Source organism: Ictidomys tridecemlineatus, chromosome 9 (genome assembly GCF_052094955.1).
Source record: "Ictidomys tridecemlineatus isolate mIctTri1 chromosome 9, mIctTri1.hap1, whole genome shotgun sequence".
NCBI classification, from domain to species: domain Eukaryota; kingdom Metazoa; phylum Chordata; class Mammalia; order Rodentia; family Sciuridae; genus Ictidomys; species Ictidomys tridecemlineatus.
The window spans coordinates 37,626,297-37,647,006 of record NC_135485.1 but is presented as its reverse complement, the minus strand read 5'-3'; the positions used below and the strand labels follow the sequence as shown (position 1 = coordinate 37,647,006).

The 20,710-nt window shown below is 39.0% G+C and overlaps 1 protein-coding gene across 3 annotated transcripts in view; it reads right to left on the bottom strand.

The window, feature by feature from the left end:
• Positions 1 to 844: 844 nt before the first annotated feature.
• Positions 845 to 20,710, bottom strand: part of Cwh43 (cell wall biogenesis 43 C-terminal homolog) — a 50,594-nt gene continuing 30,728 nt past the window's right edge. For all 3 annotated transcript variants that reach the window (XM_040292440.2, XM_005319991.3, XM_078021282.1), the window contains exons 13-16: positions 16,928 to 17,072; positions 12,019 to 12,080; positions 5,889 to 6,044; positions 845 to 1,108 (exon numbers count right to left, since the gene is read on the bottom strand). In XM_040292440.2, coding sequence (XP_040148374.1) covers positions 1,030 to 1,108; positions 5,889 to 6,044; positions 12,019 to 12,080; positions 16,928 to 17,072 — 442 coding nt within the window. In that variant the 3' untranslated portion in view covers positions 845 to 1,029. The remainder of the gene's footprint in view (positions 1,109 to 5,888; positions 6,045 to 12,018; positions 12,081 to 16,927; positions 17,073 to 20,710) is intronic.

Below are 20,710 nucleotides of genomic sequence, written 5' to 3'. Positions count from 1 at the left end.
CGATCCTCAGCACCACATACAAACAAAGATGTTGTGTCCGCCGCCGAGAACTAAAAAATAAATATTAAAAAAAAATGCTCTCTCCCTCTCTCTCTCTCACTCTCTCTCTCTCTCAAAAAAAACTATTTTATCTTGAATAGGAACACCATTATATTCCTATGTAGTTATTTACTATATATTAAATATTACTATTTAATAATATATATTGTGTGTATATAATTTTACAAGTTTTAAGTGGCTTTTCATTGGAAGGAGAGAACTTGTACAGATCAATACTCACCCACTTTAATGTAGGTCAAGGTGGCCTGATTCTTCAGGTTCAAATTTGATGTTGCCTCCCGGATGGAGGGAGGCCAGGATCCATGCCCTCTGTCTGGCATGACCCTTCCTGACCAACAAGTGATGTCACTTGCCCACCCAGAGAAGAAACCAAGCACAGTCAGTGGCAGCCAATGTGAGGACAGCAATGGCTGCTACCTGCAGAAGACCCAGCACCCAAGGAAGCTGAGCTCTGGCAGCTGTCCACCTGCAGCAGCCACGGCAGGCCCAGCCACTCCAGGAGCAGCGGCTCTGCCAGCAACCTGATCACCAAGAAGTGGGGATCACCATGCTCACGGTCATCATGGTCCTCTTCTTCCTGCCCATATTCAGTGCGACCGCTTGTCAGGCCTATGACACCATCTCTGCCCAGCGCCACCTCTCGGGGACCCCCATCTCCTTCATCTTCCTGCTCTCCAACACCTCCTTCATCTACTGCTTTATGAACAAACGGTTCCACCTTGGCTACAAGGCCACCTTTCCCTTTCCCTTCTAAAAATCCTTATCAAAAATATAAGAAAAAGGATTTAAATAAATGTTTTTATTAAACAACATAAGTTAGAAATGGATGGAATTTCCCACTGCATAGCACCATGATTTTTAAAAATTTATCTTCTCCGTGCGCCTTTTCCCACTTGCATTAAATTCTTTCTATTGTACATATTTTTCCCCTTAGATTTTCCCAGTAAATGACTTCTTATTTTAAATAGTTCATAAAAAGTACTTGGGAGTATTCATATGAAAATGATGATTGTTTTCATAATTGTGTCCTTCTTTGTAGGATCCAAATCTAAAAAAGAAATAATTGACATATAAAAACTCTTCAGAAAGGAATGTTCTTTTGTACAGTTTCAACCATAATTTATTGTGGTTTTACTTATCTACCATAGAACTAGAATTGAAGTAATCAATTTATAAACTAACAAATGAAGAAATGAAAAAGGGTTCATGCATATGGAAAAGGCAGACTAAGAGTTTAGCCCCAAAGTTCTCTTTCCATGATTATGGATCATTCCAAAAGCAAAACTGTTTTAAGAATTATTGGCTGGTTAACATTGCTAAAAAAAAAAAAAAAATCATGTTCTCTCTTGTCTGTGTGAATAATACCCATTTCACAGGCAAAGTGTCAGGAAGCATGATATGTTATTCATGTTGCATTTGTGCACATATAAAGTCTCTATGGGCACAACTTCTAAATCCTCTACATGACCTACAGGCCAAATCTTTATTTTGCAGACAAATCACAAATCTGTTTGGGCTGATGAAACACAGAAAGCATTGGGAATGAAGCTAAGACCTGCACAAGTGAAGCCACTGCCTGCCTTTTCTTCATCTGAAACAATATCCACATAACTTTTATAAGGTAGGATATGGGAGTGCTGTTGACTTTTTTTTACTCAAGGTGATAATGACAAGGAACAGTAAAATTCTGTAGAGTCTCTGACTGCTATTTCACTTCCTCAAATAGATTCTAAGAAAGTAATCAAGGATATGCCCACAACACTGGAAGACTTTATAATAATGCAAAAATAAATGTACAAAAACAACTGTGGATTAGCTAACATTCAGAACATCCAGCAGTGGAATTTTATGTAATCATTAAAAATATTTTAAATAGAATACTTTATTATGGGAGTTCTTAATCTGGTATTTGGATGGAAAAATCATCACAAACAGAATGAACACATATACATATGTGTATCATACATTTTTAGAATTGTGATTATTATGTGATATAAAGATATAAGCAGAAGTGAGGTCAGCAAGATGGCAGAAAAGATTTCCCAACACTCATCCTCTCACAAATACATCAGCTTGAACAACCATCCATGCACAAAATAGCTTCACATGAACTAAGAAATTTGGGTGAGCGGTTACAGCATCTATGTGTGGCATAGAAATAAGAAAAGATTCATTGAAGAGGGTAGACAGGGCTACATTTGTTGTAAGCAACTTCAACATTCAACATTCTTGTACATTTCAACGATGGACTGATCATCCAGACAGAAAATCAGTAAGCAAACAGTGAAATGAGACAACACTATAGACAAAGTAGACTAAGAAAATATATAGAGAATATTCTACCCAATAGCAGCAGAATACAAATTTTTTTTACAGGTACACATGGGACATTTTGCAAGATAAATCCAATATCAGGCCACAAAACAAGTCTTAACAAATTCTTGAAGATTTGTATCAATTATCTTCTCCATGTTTTCTAGTATGAAACTAGAAGTCAATAACAAAGAAAACTGGACAATTTACAGGTATGTGGGAATTAGTATACTCATGAATACTCAATGGTTAGAAAAGAAATAAAAAGGAAAATTTTTTAAATCTTGATAGGAATGCAAATAGAAACAAAACATACCAAAATATGTGGGATACAGCAAAAAGCGATTTAAGAGAAAAGTTGATAGCAAAAAAATTGTCTGCGTCAAGAAGGAGAAAAATTTCAAATAACCTGACTCCACACCTCAAGGACCTAGAAATAGGAGAATAAACTAAACTTGAAGTCAGAAGAAGAAAGGAAACAAGAAAGATCACAGTAAAAATAATGAAAGGATAGAAAAAAGAACAGAATAGATGGGACTGGGACTGTGGCTCAGCGGCAGAGCACTTGTCTAGCATGTGTGAGGCACCAGGTTCAATCCTCAGCACCACATAAAAATAAATAAAAAATAAAGGTACATCAACAACTAAAAAGTATTTTCTAAAAAAAGAACAGAAAAGATCAATGAAATTAAGAATTACTTTTTTGAAAAGGTAAAATGTTTGACAAACCTTTAGAAAGATTTACTAAGAAAAAAAAGTGAAATCTCAGATAAATGGAATTATAAATGGAAGAGAAGACATTATAACACAGAAACACAAAGTACCATAGAGACTATGATGAATAATTAAACACCCATAAATTTGGATGACCAATAAGAAATGGATTGATTCATAGGATCATGAAATCTCCCAGGCATTTTTCAAAAGAGCAAATCCAAATGGCTCACAGATAATGAAAAAAAAAATACTTAACATCTCTACTCAGGGATATGAAAATTAAAATCAGAGATGTCATCTCACACCTGTGAGGATGGTGATTATCAAAAAGACAAAATTATAAAAAGTATGGGCAAGGACATGGAGAAGAAAAAGGACTCCCCTGCCCAGTACTAAGGATTAAACCCAGGTCTTACACATTCTAGGCAAGAACTCTACCACTGAGCTACTCTAGTTCTTTTTGAACTTTTGAGACAGGGTCTTGCTAAGTTGCCCAGACTGTCCTTGAACCTGCAATTCTCCTGCCTCTTTCTTCAGAGTAGCTAGGATTACAGGTTTGCACCACTGCATCTAACTTGGGGGAAAAAAAACACCTTATATGCTGTTGTGGGAATGTAAGTTAGTATAGCCATTATGGAAAACAGTATGGAGGTTCCTCAAAAAACTAAAACTAAAACTACCATATGATCTAGCTATCCCACATCTTGGTATATGTCCACAGGGATTTTGATGTTGAAGAAATTTCTGTACTCCCATGTTCACTGTAGGATTATTCAAAATAGACAACATATGGAGTCACCAGATGAATGGATAAGAAAATGTATACACAGAGAGAGACACACACACACACACATGATGGAATACTACTCAGCCTTTAAAAAGAAGGAAATGTTGTCATTTGTAGCAACATGAATGAAACTAAAGGGCATTAGGCTAAGTGAAATAATCCAGTCACAGAAAGACAAATACTGTATGATTTCACTTATAGGTGCAATCTAAAAAAGACTGAACTCAAAGAAGCAGAGAGTATAATGGTGGCTGCCAGGGCTGGGTTGGAAGGAGATGTTGATTCAAGGGATTCAAAATTTCAATTACATGGGATGAATAAATCCTGGAGAGCTCTTGTAACGCACTGACTACAGTTAATAATATGTCACACATTTCAACCTACTAAGAGAATAGATCTTAAACCTTCTCACCACAACTTTTAAAGTAAGGCAAGACTTCTGCTTATGACTTTGTCATTTTCATAATTAAACTGGGTCAGAAACCAGATCTAGCTCTGGTCACAGTTGGTTTGGCTCAGTCTGCGGTTGTGATTAGCCCAAAATATTTTACTTGGATTTCTCCACACTCCCCATATATAAAGAATAAGGAAACAAGAAATGATTTTTCCTTCCACATTTTCTAGCTTTCATTGAAGAAGTCATTTCAATCAGCAAAGGAGAAGAAACCTTCTATTTCACTTTTGCTGTTACTACTACAAATACTGTGGTTGCTGCTGCAGCAACTGGCTCATGTGCACCATTCTAAGAACTCTACCTGTCATCCGAACCTCACATCGCTTGAGGAGGTAGGCGCTACTATTTTTACTACCATTTTTAGCTGAGGGACTTAAGGCTTAGAGAGGTTAAGAAACTGGTCTACAGTTACCCAGCTGTTGCACGGCAGAAGTCAGGAATGGAGTGGGTAGCTTGACCACAGGTCCGAGCTCTTTACAACCACATCCCATGTACACAGGGCGAGATAAACAAAGCAGTGGAACCAAACCAAGACTTGGTTAAAGCTCTCCGCACATTCCCTGCCCACATTTTGGTACAGTTTTTTTTTTTTTTTCTTTTTGTAAGGAGGGGAGAGCATAAAAAGAAATGGAGAAGTGTTTTTTTTTCTTCCCCAACAAAATGAGATCTGAGAAATTTATATAGCTATTAGCTGGTAAAGGTAGTAGAAATGTCAAATGATAATAAAGTCTAGGATGTGTTCTGTGTTTGGTTTTATGGGGAAGTTTCCTCTCACTATACAGCCAGAGCAGAGAAAAGAGCACGTACTCCAAATCATATATTCTGCTGCAAATGGGTTTCTCAGATAACCCCCATTGGAAATGAAGTAAGCCAAAACCCAATCTAGTCTATGTGGTGGAATATCCGCAATGCAAGTGAATTATCCACACTTCACAGTCTCATTCCTCACTGTACATTAGAATAACTGGAAAGAAGTTTTTAAATCCCAAAGCCCAGGCACCCCAGTAGGTCCTGATGAATTGGTCTGGGGTGGGACTCAAGCAGTGGTATTTTTTAAAAGCCCTCCAGGTGATTCTAATGTGTGAAAGAGCTGAGAATCACAGCAACCCATGATGATTACAGGCTTTCTATCTACTTAACAGCTCCACCATTGACCGGCCACATAATACTAGTGGATTTACTTCATGTTCTTCAGCCTGAGCTTCCTTATCAACAAAATATGGATAACACAAGTACCAACCTAGAAAGGTCAAAAATGAGATAAAAAAAAGAACCTAGATCAGGATCTGGGATGCACAAAGAGTCAAACATTCACAGTGATGTTAATGGTGGCGGTTGTGGTGGTAATGGTGATGATAAAGATAATAGGAATTTTTTTTTTACCTAAGATTGTTATTACAATATGTTTCTCCATTCCAGAAAGCAAGGACCATAACTTCTACCCTGGAATAAACTTCTAGAACCTAATTCAATTTCTAGTTCATTTTGAAGGAATAGTGAAGTTCCCTAAATGTGGTAGCTCATAACCATAGCCTAAAATTAAAGGAACCCACTCACCTGGGATTGAAACGAATTTTCTTAGGAACTTCTCTGTGGTCTATGACCACTTTCTGATTGTCTCTATAATTAATGGGGTCATCGGGGATCCTAAATTTTGCCATCTGAATTTCAGAGTCACTCAGTTTAGCACGGGAAATTCTTGCATAACCCAACCTGTAACAGAAATAGGGATGGTTTATAAAGGCTTTATTATCACATAAAGATTTGATGCATAGAGCGTGTGCTTAGCATCCATGAGATTCTGGAGTCAATTCTCAGCCATGTGCCCTCAAAAAATCTGACATGATTTAGAAGATAGCACCTTCCTTATTAAATTAATTTCCTATTTCTAACCTGACTTTGTGTATCCTAACTAGAATTAACTTGATTCGTTACTCTAAATATTACCAAAAGTGTTGATTTTATGATATGATAGATAAGGAATATACACAGAGGTTTAATTAACTAAATAATCTTAGCAGCCTTACTTTACTTTTTTACACTAATGAATATTCTGTCTCCACAAATTGCCTCCCATATAATTATGTTTTGAGTTAATAACAGGATTGCTTCAGAACGACAGGAGTGTATACCTAAATTCTTTCTTACCTTTAAAAATCCAAATACCACATGCATATTTTCAGCCCACACTTACAAGCCTAAAAAATCAAAGATTTTATATGTCTGAAAAAATTCCACATCCTGTTTTGACTTAGAGCTTTCAGTTCTCCAGGAAATTCAAAGCACTTTACAGACATTATCCAAATAGTTCTTATTGAAGCGCTCAGATGGAAAAGTGGAGGAACCACAAGCAGCAAAGTATTCATTTTAATTTATTTATCTTTTGCCTCTTCCAAAAAAAAAAAAAAAGGAACTGTGTCAATTATTTCAGTCATTCATTTATCTAACTTAGTAAACATACTAAGTCTCTATTGCATGCAGCACCTTTGTAGGTAGTGGGAAAAAAGTAGTGAACAAAATTAAGTCCTTGCTCTCCTGAATCTGTTATTCTATTTGGGGAGACAAATTAAATAAGGACATATGGGTCAGGTGGCGATAGAGAAAAAGCAGAGACTGCTGTTTTATAGAGGATGGTCAGATGTATCTCCCTGATGATTAACACTGGAGCCAAAAATTGAATGAAGTAAGGGAGAAAGATGCACAGATTTCAGAATAGTGCATGCAGGGGTCCTGAGGTAGAAATATGCTTGGTACTTTGGAGAACCAACTCTACCTTGACAGGAGCAGAGTGTATAACGAAGAACACAAAAGCTCAGGGAGAGGGTTAAGGGTAGATGATGCAAATTCTCCCCTGCAGGCCATTGTAAGGACTTCAAATTTTTAGAGTGAGATGGGAATCCATTAGAGGGGTCCGGGGCAGAGATCTGCTATGGCTCTCTGTAGAGAATAGGTGTTAGGGAAAGAGTCAAGGCGGGGGTGGGGCAGTTAAGAGGTCGCTGCAAGAATTTAGGTAAAAGACCATGAGGGCTTGGGCCAGCGTAGAAGGAGGAAGAGCATTTCAAGCCTGTAACCACACACAAAACTGAAACAGACACCCAGAGCCAGAGCAGGCAGGGGCAGCAAGTCTGAGCCCCGTGGGGGACAAGAGAGGAGATGCCGCTGAGCATCAGATGTGTGTTTGAGCAGTCAGCCAGGTTACTGCAACTGTCTAAGCTCAGGACTTGAAGTGACTTGTAATTCTAAGTCACTGACTCTGGGACAAATCCAGGTTCTTTATCTCCCAAATCTCTTAAGATCAAAGTTCAAACCCATCTCATAGCCATTGCCTTCAAGAAGACTCTAAAAGCCCTTGAAGATAAGGAACCTCAATGCCTATCTCCCGCTAAAATAGGGAACTTCCCATTGTTGCCCAATAAGTATTTATCAAGCACCTACTAGGAGCAAAACTTTGAATTAGATGATTGAGAGAGTTCTCCACAGACACATGCCAAGGAAAGGTCATGTGAACACATGGTGAAAGCAACCCTGGTGACAGAGAGTCCTCGCCAGACACCAACCTTGCTGGTAGACTGGTGCCTTGACCTTGATGTGCCATAAGAACAGAAATTTGTTTCAGCCATCCAGTAGGTATTTTGTTATAGCAGTCAGAGCAATCTTTTGTCACATATATACATACAAGTATGCATGCGTGTATATATATATATATATATATATATATATATATATATATATATATGTTTACATATACGTGTGTGTGTGTGTGTGTGTGTGTGTGTGTGTGTAGCCAATAATTAGCTATTATGAGCACAGGTTACTATAAATACCACTATTTCTCGGTGACTAATGACTTTTGCAACTTGGAATTCCACCCATTTCAGTCTAGATCAAATATCCTGTTCTAAACATTCCAATATCCCCCATTAAAACAATCACTTGGTCCCATATTTAAACAGAAATAGTGTTATCCATCTGAGATATGAAATGCTTTATAAAACTAAGCCCTCAGCCTGACCTCTCCTGCCGTATCCTTCAGAAACACCAAATCAGTCGTCAAGCTACCTGTCCTACAGCCATCTGAGCATGCGCTGATCCTTTTAGGGTTTCTGAATCAGTGGCATAATCAGAAGAACCTTATAGCATCTCAAGGGCCTCCTGGACCCACCTCAGTGAACCCACTGAGTTGTACAAGGATCAATAAAGGTCACCACTTTATTAACATCCCAAGTCCTTAACAAGGTTCTACAGACCCTAACAAGATCTGCTCCTTTCCCTGGCTGCCCACTCTGCCCGCTTTCCTCCTCCACCCCTCTACTCAGCACGTGGACATGCTGCAGCCCCATCAGCTTCACTTTTCCTCAAGCACAGCAGGCATTCTTGACTTTCACACTGTCTGGGCCCTGTGCCTGGAAGGGTGTAAGGACAGCCTCAGCCTAAACAACTCCATTTAAAAGTAAACCTGCCACCCCACCGTGCCTCCTTCTGTAGGCACAAGCCTCCAATATGTCATCAGCCGTATGTCCTGACTCTGAAATATAAGACGTCACTAAGAATCCTGGGAGCAGCTGACAGGGACCTAAAGGGCGAGCAGAAGCCCCAAAATTTAGTAAAAATGATAGAGCAAATGAACAGACATCATAGCCAGCCGTTACTGATGTCCACTCACCAGAGAGCCTGATGAGGACCTGGACTGACACCCCAATTCTTCTCATCATTGGCCTGATCCTCTGCATCGTCCTCACTGCTCTCAAACTCTACAGCAGCCTCCTGACCCTGGTGAGAACAGCAACTTCTCCTCACAATCGTCCGCCTCAACTGGCTGTCAACTCCATACCAGGAGAAGCCTCCATCGCTGTGGTCTGAGGAGGGTGCATCTGCTGAACTTAAGGACTAATACTGGAGACTCTCGATCTGGCACTTGAGCTTAGCATGCAGACGGAATGCCTGTAATAAGTCTGTCGTGATTAAGTGTGTTTGCAGGGATTAGCATTAACTTAGAATTGTTTGCTTTGAATTGATCATGTCTATCGCAGTGCCCAGCATTAAGGATCATCATTTTCTTGATTAAGAACCTATTGAGTGAATTGTATTGAGTGATTTTTTGAGTGAATAAAACATTGATAAAGGCATAAGTGCATGGACATTCTTTCTTTCTTTCCTCGACTGCATAAGTCGTACCTATGCCCATCACAACAAAGGGTCATTCCCCAGATAGCCTCGTGATCCACTTTTTCAAATCTTGGCCCAAACATCATCTTCTCAGTACGACCTACCCAACCCTACTTATAATCACACTGTGCCTCCATATTCTGGATGCTCAGATTTTTCTGCCCATTCTTACTACCTTCTAAATCATGCAGTTAAATATGCCATTGTCTATCTTCCTTCAGCAGGGCAGGGATCCTCAGCTTACTGTCACTCCCAGTGCCTGGCATCCATTAAGCTCAAGTGCTACTTATTGAATGGCAGATAGCAATAGAGCAGTGTACCTAGTGGTTTGTTGTCACTAGACTGTGACTCATAAGTAAATAAGCCCTGTCCACAGGCAGAGGAGCTGGCTCTGTGATTCTGTATCATCCCTTGAAGGCAACCATTGTGCTTCATCAATGGGGACCACAGATCACTAGATACAAGATTGCTTAAGAGATGATCAATTCAGTGTCAATCCCTATCTTCATGGGGCCAGTATCAAGATGCTTCTGGGGGATGAACTGCTCTGTATGGAGGCCAGAGAGGTCTATCCTAGTAGCCCGCACCAGAGTTCCCCACACTATTTCTGGGAGGGGAGCTGGAGGCTTCAGGTCAAATATCTCCAAACAGTTTTGAAACTAACAGGGGGACCCCCATGAGTTCAGGGAAGGTCTCCAGCCTGTTCTGTTCACTGAAGAAGTAGAAGTACATGCAAATCAACCCACTGGCCACATGATTTGTTCCTAGGAACCTCTCCCAGGGCTCCTCCCTTATTACCACACTCCAACCACCCTGGCTTCCTTGTTCCTACCAAAAAGCACTCAGTATACTCCCCTCTTGCTTTTGCACTTCCTTATTCCCTCTGCCCAAGTGCTTTTCCCAAGATATGCATAGGTGGATTCCTTGGGTTATTCAGGCCACTGTCCAAAGGTCACCCCATAGTACTCTGCCCACCCTATGAACCCTACCCCTGCCCCCAGCACTCCTTAGCTGACTCAGTTCTTCCTATTTCCATCACACCTGTCTCCACCTGTCTTGGCCTATCATTCCTTATCTGCTTCTTTCCTGTCTCTTCACTGGAATGTGTGTCCTGTGACAGTCAAACATTTTGTTTTGTTCCTATTATATCCTCACAGCCTAGGACAATACCTGGTACTTAATAAATACTTGTAGAATAAATAAGCGGATGAGGGCTGGGATTGCAGCTCAGTGGTAGAGCACTTGCCTAGCATGTGTGAGGCACTGAGTTCGATTCTTAGCATCACATATAAATAAATAAACAAATAAAATAAAGGTCCATCAACAACTAAAAAATATATTTAGAAAACTACTAAAAATGACTGGATGAATAATTAGGACCTCTTTTTTGTTATTAAACTACTCTTTGCTTTATTTAAAGAAATTGTGTTTTCAAAACTCAGTTATGTATTTACATATTTGAATTTTAAGATCTTGCATCTATATTATTTTGGATCACATATATCCAGATATATATTATCCAAGAATATGTAAATATATGTTATGTTATCTTTGGAGATACACACACATACATACACACACACACATATATATGTTATCTTTGGGTGACATTTTTATAAGGGATGACATTTTTTAAAAATGTAATTTACCATAGATATCTCACCAAAGTATAATGATGACTCCAAGTCAGGTAAGGTACCCAAGATTATATAATTAGAAACTGGCAAAGTTGGAATTCAAGCCTGGGACTTCCTTATGCCATGGTTGCTATGGTTTAGATGTGAGGTGTCCCCCAAAAGCTCATGTGTGAGATAATACAAGAAGGCCTAGAGGTAAAATGATTGGGTTATAGAGTCTTCACCCAATCCATAAATTAATCACCCAGTAGGGATTAACTGGGTGGTAATTGTAAAGTGGGTTAGGTGTGGCTGAAGGATGTGGGTTCCTGGGGGCATCCCTTTGGGGTCCATATTTTGTCCTTGGTGAACAGAGTCCTCTCTGCTCCCTGGATGCCGTGTTCCCAACTGCTTTCCTTCACCACACTCTTCTGCCAGGATGATCTGCCTCACCTTGCACCCCAAGGAATGGAACTGGCTATCTAAGGACTGAGACCTCTGAAACCATGAGCCCCAAACTAACCTTTTCCTCCTTAAAATTGTTCTTGTCAGGTACTTTGGTCACAGCTGACTAAAACAATGGTCCATACTGTTTCCACCAGACCATAAAGTACCACTCCTAACATGCTGACAGTTACTTCCTTAACTCCCTTAACAGTTGACATAGTATTCTTGCTACATACTTGAGCTTAATTTGCTTAGCTATTTATACCCTCTTAAATCATTAGGCCATGTCTTGAAAACAATATGAAATAGAGTAACTGAACAAATCAATGTTTAGGAAAACTAACAAAAATTCATTGCATCCATAAAGTTTTTCCTTCTAGGAGAGACTCAAAAGATGACCGTAATAATAGATTTAAAAAAAAAAAAAAACAACACACAAACCAAACATCTGTGCTCACCTGATCAACCCCCGATACATAATGTATTCACACCATCTGTCGTGATCTGTGCTGTCGATATCCTATTGAAGAGCAGAGAGAAGAATATTTAAAGCATAAAAAAACAATGCTCTGTTCCAAATTGGCAAAATACCTGTGTGAGCTACAATGATAAACAGGCCTCCATGCATGCTATTTTCTCTTTATGGCTCCTATTTAGATCCTTTAAGGTCCAAAGTATTTGTTAATTCTGTAGATGTTTTTTGAGCATCTACTATGTGCCTCTATCTTTGTACTAGATACTGGAAATACAGAGATGAGGGTGGTCTAGAGAGGGACTTAGATAAGTCAGTGATTATAAGAAAATCCCCAACCTCCTGCAGCTTTTCCAAGTCTCATCTTAAGCATGACTGACCATCTTCACTGGCCACACTTTATGCACACCAACTATAGCCTAGTACCACAGTTATTTGTTCCTAGGTCTCCACCCTTCCCTTCCTGAGCACAAGGACTCTGAGTCACTTTTGGCTGCCTGGTACTTAGCACGAGGCCTGGAGTATAGCAGGTGCTCAATCTGTGTTTGTCAAATTGAATCAGGGAAATGAACATATTTCAGGAGCAATCATAAGTCTTTTTGATGTTGAAAGATTGAAACCAGGGTCATTTTTCATCAAAGAAGGAGAAGAAAAACATATTTCTTTCTATATTGCGTTGGAAAAATCATAAATACAGAGCTGTTATGCTGGAAGGAGAAGTCATTTTCTTCTTTTTAAATATCCTATAAATAAAGATATACCTGACTTTTTAACTACCACTGAATTTTACTATTAACATTTAATTAAAAATACATTTTAGAATCACAAAAAAACCCACAATTTATTATCTACTTCTTAAATATGGTGGTGGACACAGGAATGCCTGTTAATTGTTATTATTATTTATATCACACATACATAGACACTCCTTTTATATACATGAAAAAGTATAATAAATCTTAAAAATTAAATTAAAAGTTTTTAGTGATAAAAAGCAAATAAAATAAAAGTGCGGCTCTGTTTTGCCCTAGGAAGAGATAAAAATTTAATCATTCTATGTATACTGGGAATAATAAGCTATGAATCTGTGTAACTATTATTTTATTTTATTAGGTTTTTAAAAGATGCTGTCAACTTTTAAAGCTGCAGAATTTAAATACTCTTTCTTAAAGAGAAAAATCTGTTCATCTAAGAATTTATGATTGAAATTCCTCTCCACACTAATAAACTTTGTAATAGAAAAAGCAGCATCAGAATCCACTGCCAATTTTGACACAAGTTTTTGACCAGAGCAGTGGAAACCACCAGATAATTAAATAAAAATAAAATAAAATTATTTTTCCCTAACACCATGTATATTCCTCAAACACACACACACATGCACACACACACACACACACACACACACACACACACACACACATGAAATGTAAGAATGCCCTTCCTCATTATGATGCAATTTTTTCTTTGATTTGCCAAATACCACTATGTCCAGTATTCTTTTGTATCTTATAGGCCAGATACTATATATCTCTATATTATTTAATTTTACATATATAGCCAGACACACACACAATATATATACATATGCGTGTATATAAATATTATACACATATATATATATATATACACAACCATACATATAGGCTGTGTGCATACATATATTCCCTTATATGACCCTATGATGTAAGGATATTGCTACCATCATTTTACAGATGAGGAAATTGAGACCCAGAAAGATTGAGTAACTTGTCCCCACGCCTGTCACACAGTTGGTCAATGAAGTAACCAGCAAGGCTAATAATGAAGAGAAACCATGTGGAAAAAGCGCCTCAGAACCAAGGACCCCACTGTAAGAGTGGGGCCACCTTGGCCCCTCCAGCCAATATTTCAAGATTATTCTTGAAATAATCTGCCTTCTCTCTCCTCGCCCACCACATTCAATGTGGCTTTACTGGTGGAGTTATGAGTGTGTCCCTCAAGGGTCCATGTAATGGAAGATTGGTTCTCAATATGGCTGTGTTGAGGCTGTGGGGTATTTAAGAGAGAGGGCCTAATGAGAAGTAGTTAGGTCACAGGGCTCCACCTTCAGAAAACACTGGCTGGTCTGCAGAGGGACTTACACCTTGTTGGAGCAGGTTGTTACAAAGTAACGTCATACCATACGTATGGCCCCTTCAGCACGTGGCCACCTCCCCTTCCTCTTTACCATGTTGAATGATTTTATGCAGCAAAAGGGGTCCTCACCAGAGGCTGAAAAGATGGGGCTACCAATCTTAGACTCTCAGTCTCTAAAACTATGAGTCAAATAAACCTCTTTTCTTTATACATTACCTAGAATTAGGTACTCTGTTAAAGCAACACAAAACAGACTAATAGAGGGGATTTTCTTTGGTTTTCCTTTTTCACTTCTTTTACTCATAGTAATATTTTCATGATTTAATAATTGCTTTTATGATGGCAGCTGCTTCATCCATATCTCCAGTCCAAATTGCCCTCCTCAATTCCAGATCCATATATCCACCCATCTATTGGACATCTCCATTAAAGTCCCATAGATACCTCAAACTCAGTGCAAAGCTGAACTCATCATCTTCTTGGAAAAACTGTTCTTTCTTATGTATTCTCTGGAATAATGTCACTATCACAAATAATGTCACTATCATAAACCCTTTGACCAAAGCAAACAATCAGAAATGCATCACGATTCTACTCTCCATGAATGAAGAGACTAACTCACCTCCCCAGTATCTGCCCTTCTTTCAACATAATACCATTTTTAGTTGGGTATATAGCCAGCAAGATTTCACACCTCCAAACTCTTTGTAGAGCAAAGCATGGCCATATGACAGAATCCCAGTCAAGGAGGTGTAAGTAGAAGTATCAAAGGTCAGTTTCCTGGAACTTGCCTTTAGGGATAACTTGCATATGCTCTTGGCCCTTCCTCCATCTGTTGACTAGAATATGGATGTCACTCTACATCATTGAACCATGTGCATGGAGGCCGTGGGAAAGGAGGCTGTGTTGAGTGGAGCCGTGGTAGAGAAACTCAGGGTCCAGACATCATGGATCGCCTTGCCAGTATTGATTTACCACTGAAGCTTTTATACAAACTTCTTTCTTATTCAAACCACTTTCATTTGTGTTTTCCATACATGCAGAAAACTATCCTCACACCCTGTCACCTGTCTTTCCAGCGTTACACTCTTAAGAAGAGTTAAAGTAGTAAAATCGACACAAAATGAGCAATCACTTTTCTCTGAAGATTCTGTCTCAAGATATGAAGTTAAAAACAAAAAGAAAAGAAGCAAAGAATCAAGAAATCTACATGGGTGTTCACTAGATATAAAAATTATATTTCTCCTTTTAAATCAATGCACTTGGTATTCTGGAGTGTCCTTCTCTTAAGGCTTTGATTTGTGTCTTCGTGCTCCAGGAAAGGAATATATCTGAAAATTCAAGTGTGTTAAATCTTAAAAGGAAAAAACGAATTCATTGTCAACTTGATGAGACCCTGTCTGGTGGATTAGCTGTTCTATTTGACATTTCATTTCATCTTTTATTCTCAGCGTCATTACCTCTCACAATGTGGGAGATTCCATTTCTTAAACATGGCTACAATAGTATCTCCCTTTCCATATGGTACTCTTATGATGAAATTCTGATATGCCTCCCATTTAGAGGTGAGTTTGTTTCTTCTAGTTGAATGCCATCAGACTTGTGACAAGAGCAAAGTGACACCATGACTTAAAAGGCTAAATCATATAAAGCAATTCAGGTTCTTCCTGCTGCTCTTGGATTCTCACTCTGAGACGCAGCCACCATAAAGGGAGAAAACCCAAGTAGCCCATGGACAGGAACCAAGGTCCCAAGCCCAAAGCACCAACCTACCTCCTGTGGATCATCTACAAGGGAGATTCCCTAGTCCCCAGATGAGCTTCCTCACTGACACTGCGTGAAGGAAAAATGATCTATCCCCACTCACCCTGTGCAAATTGTAGATCTGTAAGGAAATAGATGGCTGCTGTTGTTTTAAGCTAGTATGTTTGAGGTGGTTTCTGTGCAGCAGTGGATAATCAAAACACTGTGACAGTCAGCTATTCATTACTGTAACAAATACCTGAGAAAACGAACTTAGAGGAGAAAAGTTTCATTCTGACATACAGTTTCAAAGGTTTCTATCCAAGAACTGTTGGCTTCATTGCTCTGGGTGTGGAGTGAGGCAGAATATCACAGTGGAAGAGTGTGGTGGAGGAAAGTGTCTTAGCTCATGGCAGCCAGAAAGTAGGGAGAGAGAAAGGGGACAGGGATAAAATAGTAGCCCCAAGTGACCTACTTCCTCCAACCATGCCCCACCTGCCTATAATTTTTTTTTTCCTTCTTCTTCTTCTTTTTCTTAGTACTGGGGATTGAACCCAGGGGCACTGAATCATTGAATCACATCCCCAGCCTGTTTTTATTTATTTATTTTTTCATTTTGAAACAAGATCTTGCTAAATTGCTCAGGACCTTACAAAGTTGCTGAGGCTGGCTTTGAACTTGCAATCCTCCTGCCTCAGCCTCTCAAGCCACTGGGGTTACATAGCCACTGCACCTGGCCAACCTGCCTATACGTTTGCCTCCTCTTAGTAGTACATTTAAACGATTAATCCAACAAATGGATTCATTCACTGATGAGGTTGGAGCCCTTATGATCCAATCTATTTCCTGGAAGCCTCGCCTCTGGACACTGCTGCATGGCCTTCAACATCTGAGATTTTGGCGGATACTCCAGATCCAAACCATAACAAACACATATTAAATTGTTGTATTGTATTATGGGCTTTTCCCCCAAGCATGAAATGAAAAGAAGCATTTTACTTAATAAAACTGAAATCCTATTAAGATTATGTTACCTTCACATTGCCATGTTTGGTGAGCTGTAGGTAATCTCTGGAACCAGGTGCTGAAGTGATATACCCCAGAAATACCACTTGATTAGAGCAATTTTTCAGTAGCTTTGAAACAGCAATAGCCTGCAGTTTCCTGTCAAGGTCATCTCTAGAAAAACAAAACAAAAAACTAAAAATTGTACCTCCTATTAAACTTGCAAAATAATTCTTAAAAACTATTAGGTAACTAAATTCCCAAGAGTATCTTCAAACAGTGTACAAAACCCAGAGCAATTCCTGTTTGGGGAAATACCTTAAGTTATGCAAATGAACAAGGCCCAGATACAGTGCTTCAACTGAGTAGACTGACAAACTTTTGACTAAGAACAACCTGATTTTTCTCAAAAAAATCATCAGGAGTCAAGTTGATTTAAATATCTATTCTAAATACAGCATTTGTTCAACTTTTTCATCAGAAGAAAGAATAGCAGTAACACGAAGTCTGGTCATCAGTATTACAACTAAAAGAGTCAAATTAAAAGAGACAGGAATACTGGTAAGAAGGAGAACTCAAACATTCAAGGAGCAGAGCACACCAAGCTTATTACCCTATCACACAAGTCCCTCAACTAGACACCTTCTGAAAGCCACCTCAGCTCTTCTGCTTAAATATGGGCTGGACATGTTGCTTTTATTTTGCTAATCATAGAAGACATAAAACAGATAATTAGATACAGGTGTATCAAACTTTTGGAGGGTTTGGAGGGGGGGAAAACAGGACATCATATTTTACATGATCCAGCCAGAAAAACGGAAACACTCCAGATGTTTCAAACAAAATGAATTTAAGTTAGGGAATTCATTACCTAAGCTATGGGAAGCCAAACAGGGGTCAGTGAGCAACCAGAGATTAGCAACAGAGAGAAACTAGTACCATCCCTACAGCTAGCAGAGGGGCAGGAGATGATAGCTCCGAATCTAGAAGCCAGAACTGGCTGGCAGGAGATAGACTATGGAAGGGGCTGCCAGGTAGAGCTGGGACTATCTGGTAAGGAGCTGGAGCCAGGGAAGAAATTTAGCTGATACCAAGGATAACAGAAACAGAGGAAATGAGAAATACCCTGGGTTCTCTCTAAGAGAACTTGCACTAATGCCGGTGACTAAACCCACCAGAAACCAGAAAGCAAGGGACTTTGGGAAATGTGGTTCCTTACAGTTGAAAAGAAGAAGGAATGGATCCAAAAGCAAATGAAGACTAACTCAGGCATTTGCATAGAGAGGTAGCTAATAAATGAGTATTAAGAAGAAAATGTCAAAGGAAGATAAGAGGGAGCTCACTGAGGACTGAGAGGATTGGAGAAACCTCATTGAAGTAGGCTCTGAAGACAGGACTAAGTATACACAGGTCACAGGCCAAGTATTCTCCATCTCCCCTGCCCATCTCCCCTTCTCTGTGTCCTGGGTGATTTTGACTCTTTCAGATTTCATCTCCTGGGCTTCCTTATCTGATTTCCAGTGAGGCTTGTCCAACCAGAGACACCAGCAGATAAAATGTTAGGAGAAGGGTGAAGTTGGGTCTTTTTGGCCAGTCCCTCTGGCAGTAGCTCATTCTTCATGTCTAGTGGTCCTCTTCCTGGTTCTAGATCTCACAGGACTCTCAGAACACGATGTCCTCTGCCTGCCTCTTCAGCTGTAAGGCTGGCAATGATTTCCCACTGTGAATAGCATCTGAGAGCCTCAGCACCTCCTGTGTTCCCATGGACCTTCCAACCTTGGTAAAGCCTCATCAGGACTGTGGTGAATTCGGTTCCTTCTGATACATGCAGGTAGAATTCAAATCCAGGTTTAGAAAATTCCAAAGCCACAGCCCACTCAAATATAGTTTAGCACTATATTGCTGGAAAATAATTTGTGAATTTGGTTCTACATTTTCTCAAAGAGAAAAATCTCATCCACTGATAACAGTAAAAATAAAAAGTATACTATGTGCATGAAGAAAGGAGGAAGGAGTGAGAGGGAAAGAGAGTGAGAGAACATACATGTTATATGTTTACTTATGTGTTAATATTTGATCATCCCAATAGCAACATAATGTGAGCTGAAAAAGAGGATTTTATCTGATTTTCGGAAACTCACCAAGGATCCCCTGCAACAGAACCAAAACTAGCGTATAAATCTCCAGACCGCTGGTTCTGTTTTCTCTCTGTATATGATGCAGGTTATAGATTTAGAAAAAGGCAATGGTGGCTAGCCAGTAGCTTGGTTAATCAGCTAAAGTAATATCAACTTTCATTATGGTGTTTACCTAAATGACTTCTAAGAAAAGCTGCTATTTCCTATTTATTGGTTGTAAAAGAGATATTCGCATGCTCGGCACATTAAACATTCTTGTTGAATCAGCTAATAACATGCACAAGCACTCTCTAATTCACTCCTAATAGGATTTTCACATTTGTATGCCACAATCACTGGGAAAGGAAATCTCTAAATATTTATCCAGAGTAAGAATTTTTCTATAAAGTATTGTAGAAAACAACGAAGGCAAACACAAATACATTATGATGGCTTCACAAATTTTTCTAGGTGCAAACTTCCTCTGTCACTTGTTGGGAGGCCACAGTGTTCATGGACAGAAATTCTAAGGAGTGACAAGAGTGGTGGCTCTTAAGGACAAAGATTGTGTCTGACCTTATGCTTGGTACATGACAGAGCTTGATTTGTGTTTGACAAATAATTTCTTTTTTAAGAAATAATTTCTTTTTTACATTTGGAGTTGCCTGATTCGGTTTAATAATAGCCAGCATTAGTTAAGCACTTACTAGATTCATGTACTTTACCTGAAATATCTCACTTTTTTCTTATAAGAACTCTGTAAAATAAATACCACGATTGCCCCTAACTTACAAATGAGGAAACCAAGGCTCCACATAGTTAAAGAACTGTAAAAGATACACAGCTAGTGATGGAATTAGGATTTAAACCAGACTCTCTGATTTCAAGCTCTGGAATCCACCCTCCTGAGCATTAAACTACACTGCTTCACTCCCTGGAGTTACATCTCCTCAAAAGGAAATAGCCATTATTATTGTGTCATTTTTTGTCATTATTAAATCAGACGCATAAGATAGCAAGTGAAGGGATGGTGTAATCAGAAAGCATCAAGTAGGTGGTTAACAGAAAGTTAGCAAAGGCAATCCTATCCGTCTCTTTGCCATGCACATTCCAAGGCCTGGTTTTTTTTAAGTCTATTCTTTCAATTTTGGGAGACATTGGGGGGAGTTAAATGAGGCTGGGAATGGAGAGCAAAGGAATAAAAGAGCAGACTCAACTGTTTTGGGGGTTGAGGTCTTGCAAACTTTAAACACAAAAGTACCCAACTGGAGTAAAATGTAAGGTCAGCGATATGATTTCTGGGTGTCTATACTTGCTACATGAACATTACTTGAGGCATTTCTTCAGTTTTTTTTAAAGAAATGTGGAGCATCTACAGTATCTGTCTTCCAAATGCCTTCTCAGTTCTATAGAGGCAAACAAGAGTCGGATAGTGAATGGTGTATGTTCTGTGTAAATATCTAATGCTCTGACTTATTTTGGAAAATATTCAAATATGCTTTTACAGATCCACACATATTAGTGTAAGAAAAATCAAGGTAGTGAAAAAAATAATAGTGACCATTTGCAGGCATATTGGTTTTGTTGAGGTGAAACTTAATAGTAGAACGATGTTGTTTTCTTAATATTCTGTGTGTTACCTTGAAGTTCTATAGCTATTTGTAGTATTAACGCAGTCAGGTCTTGATAAAAGCA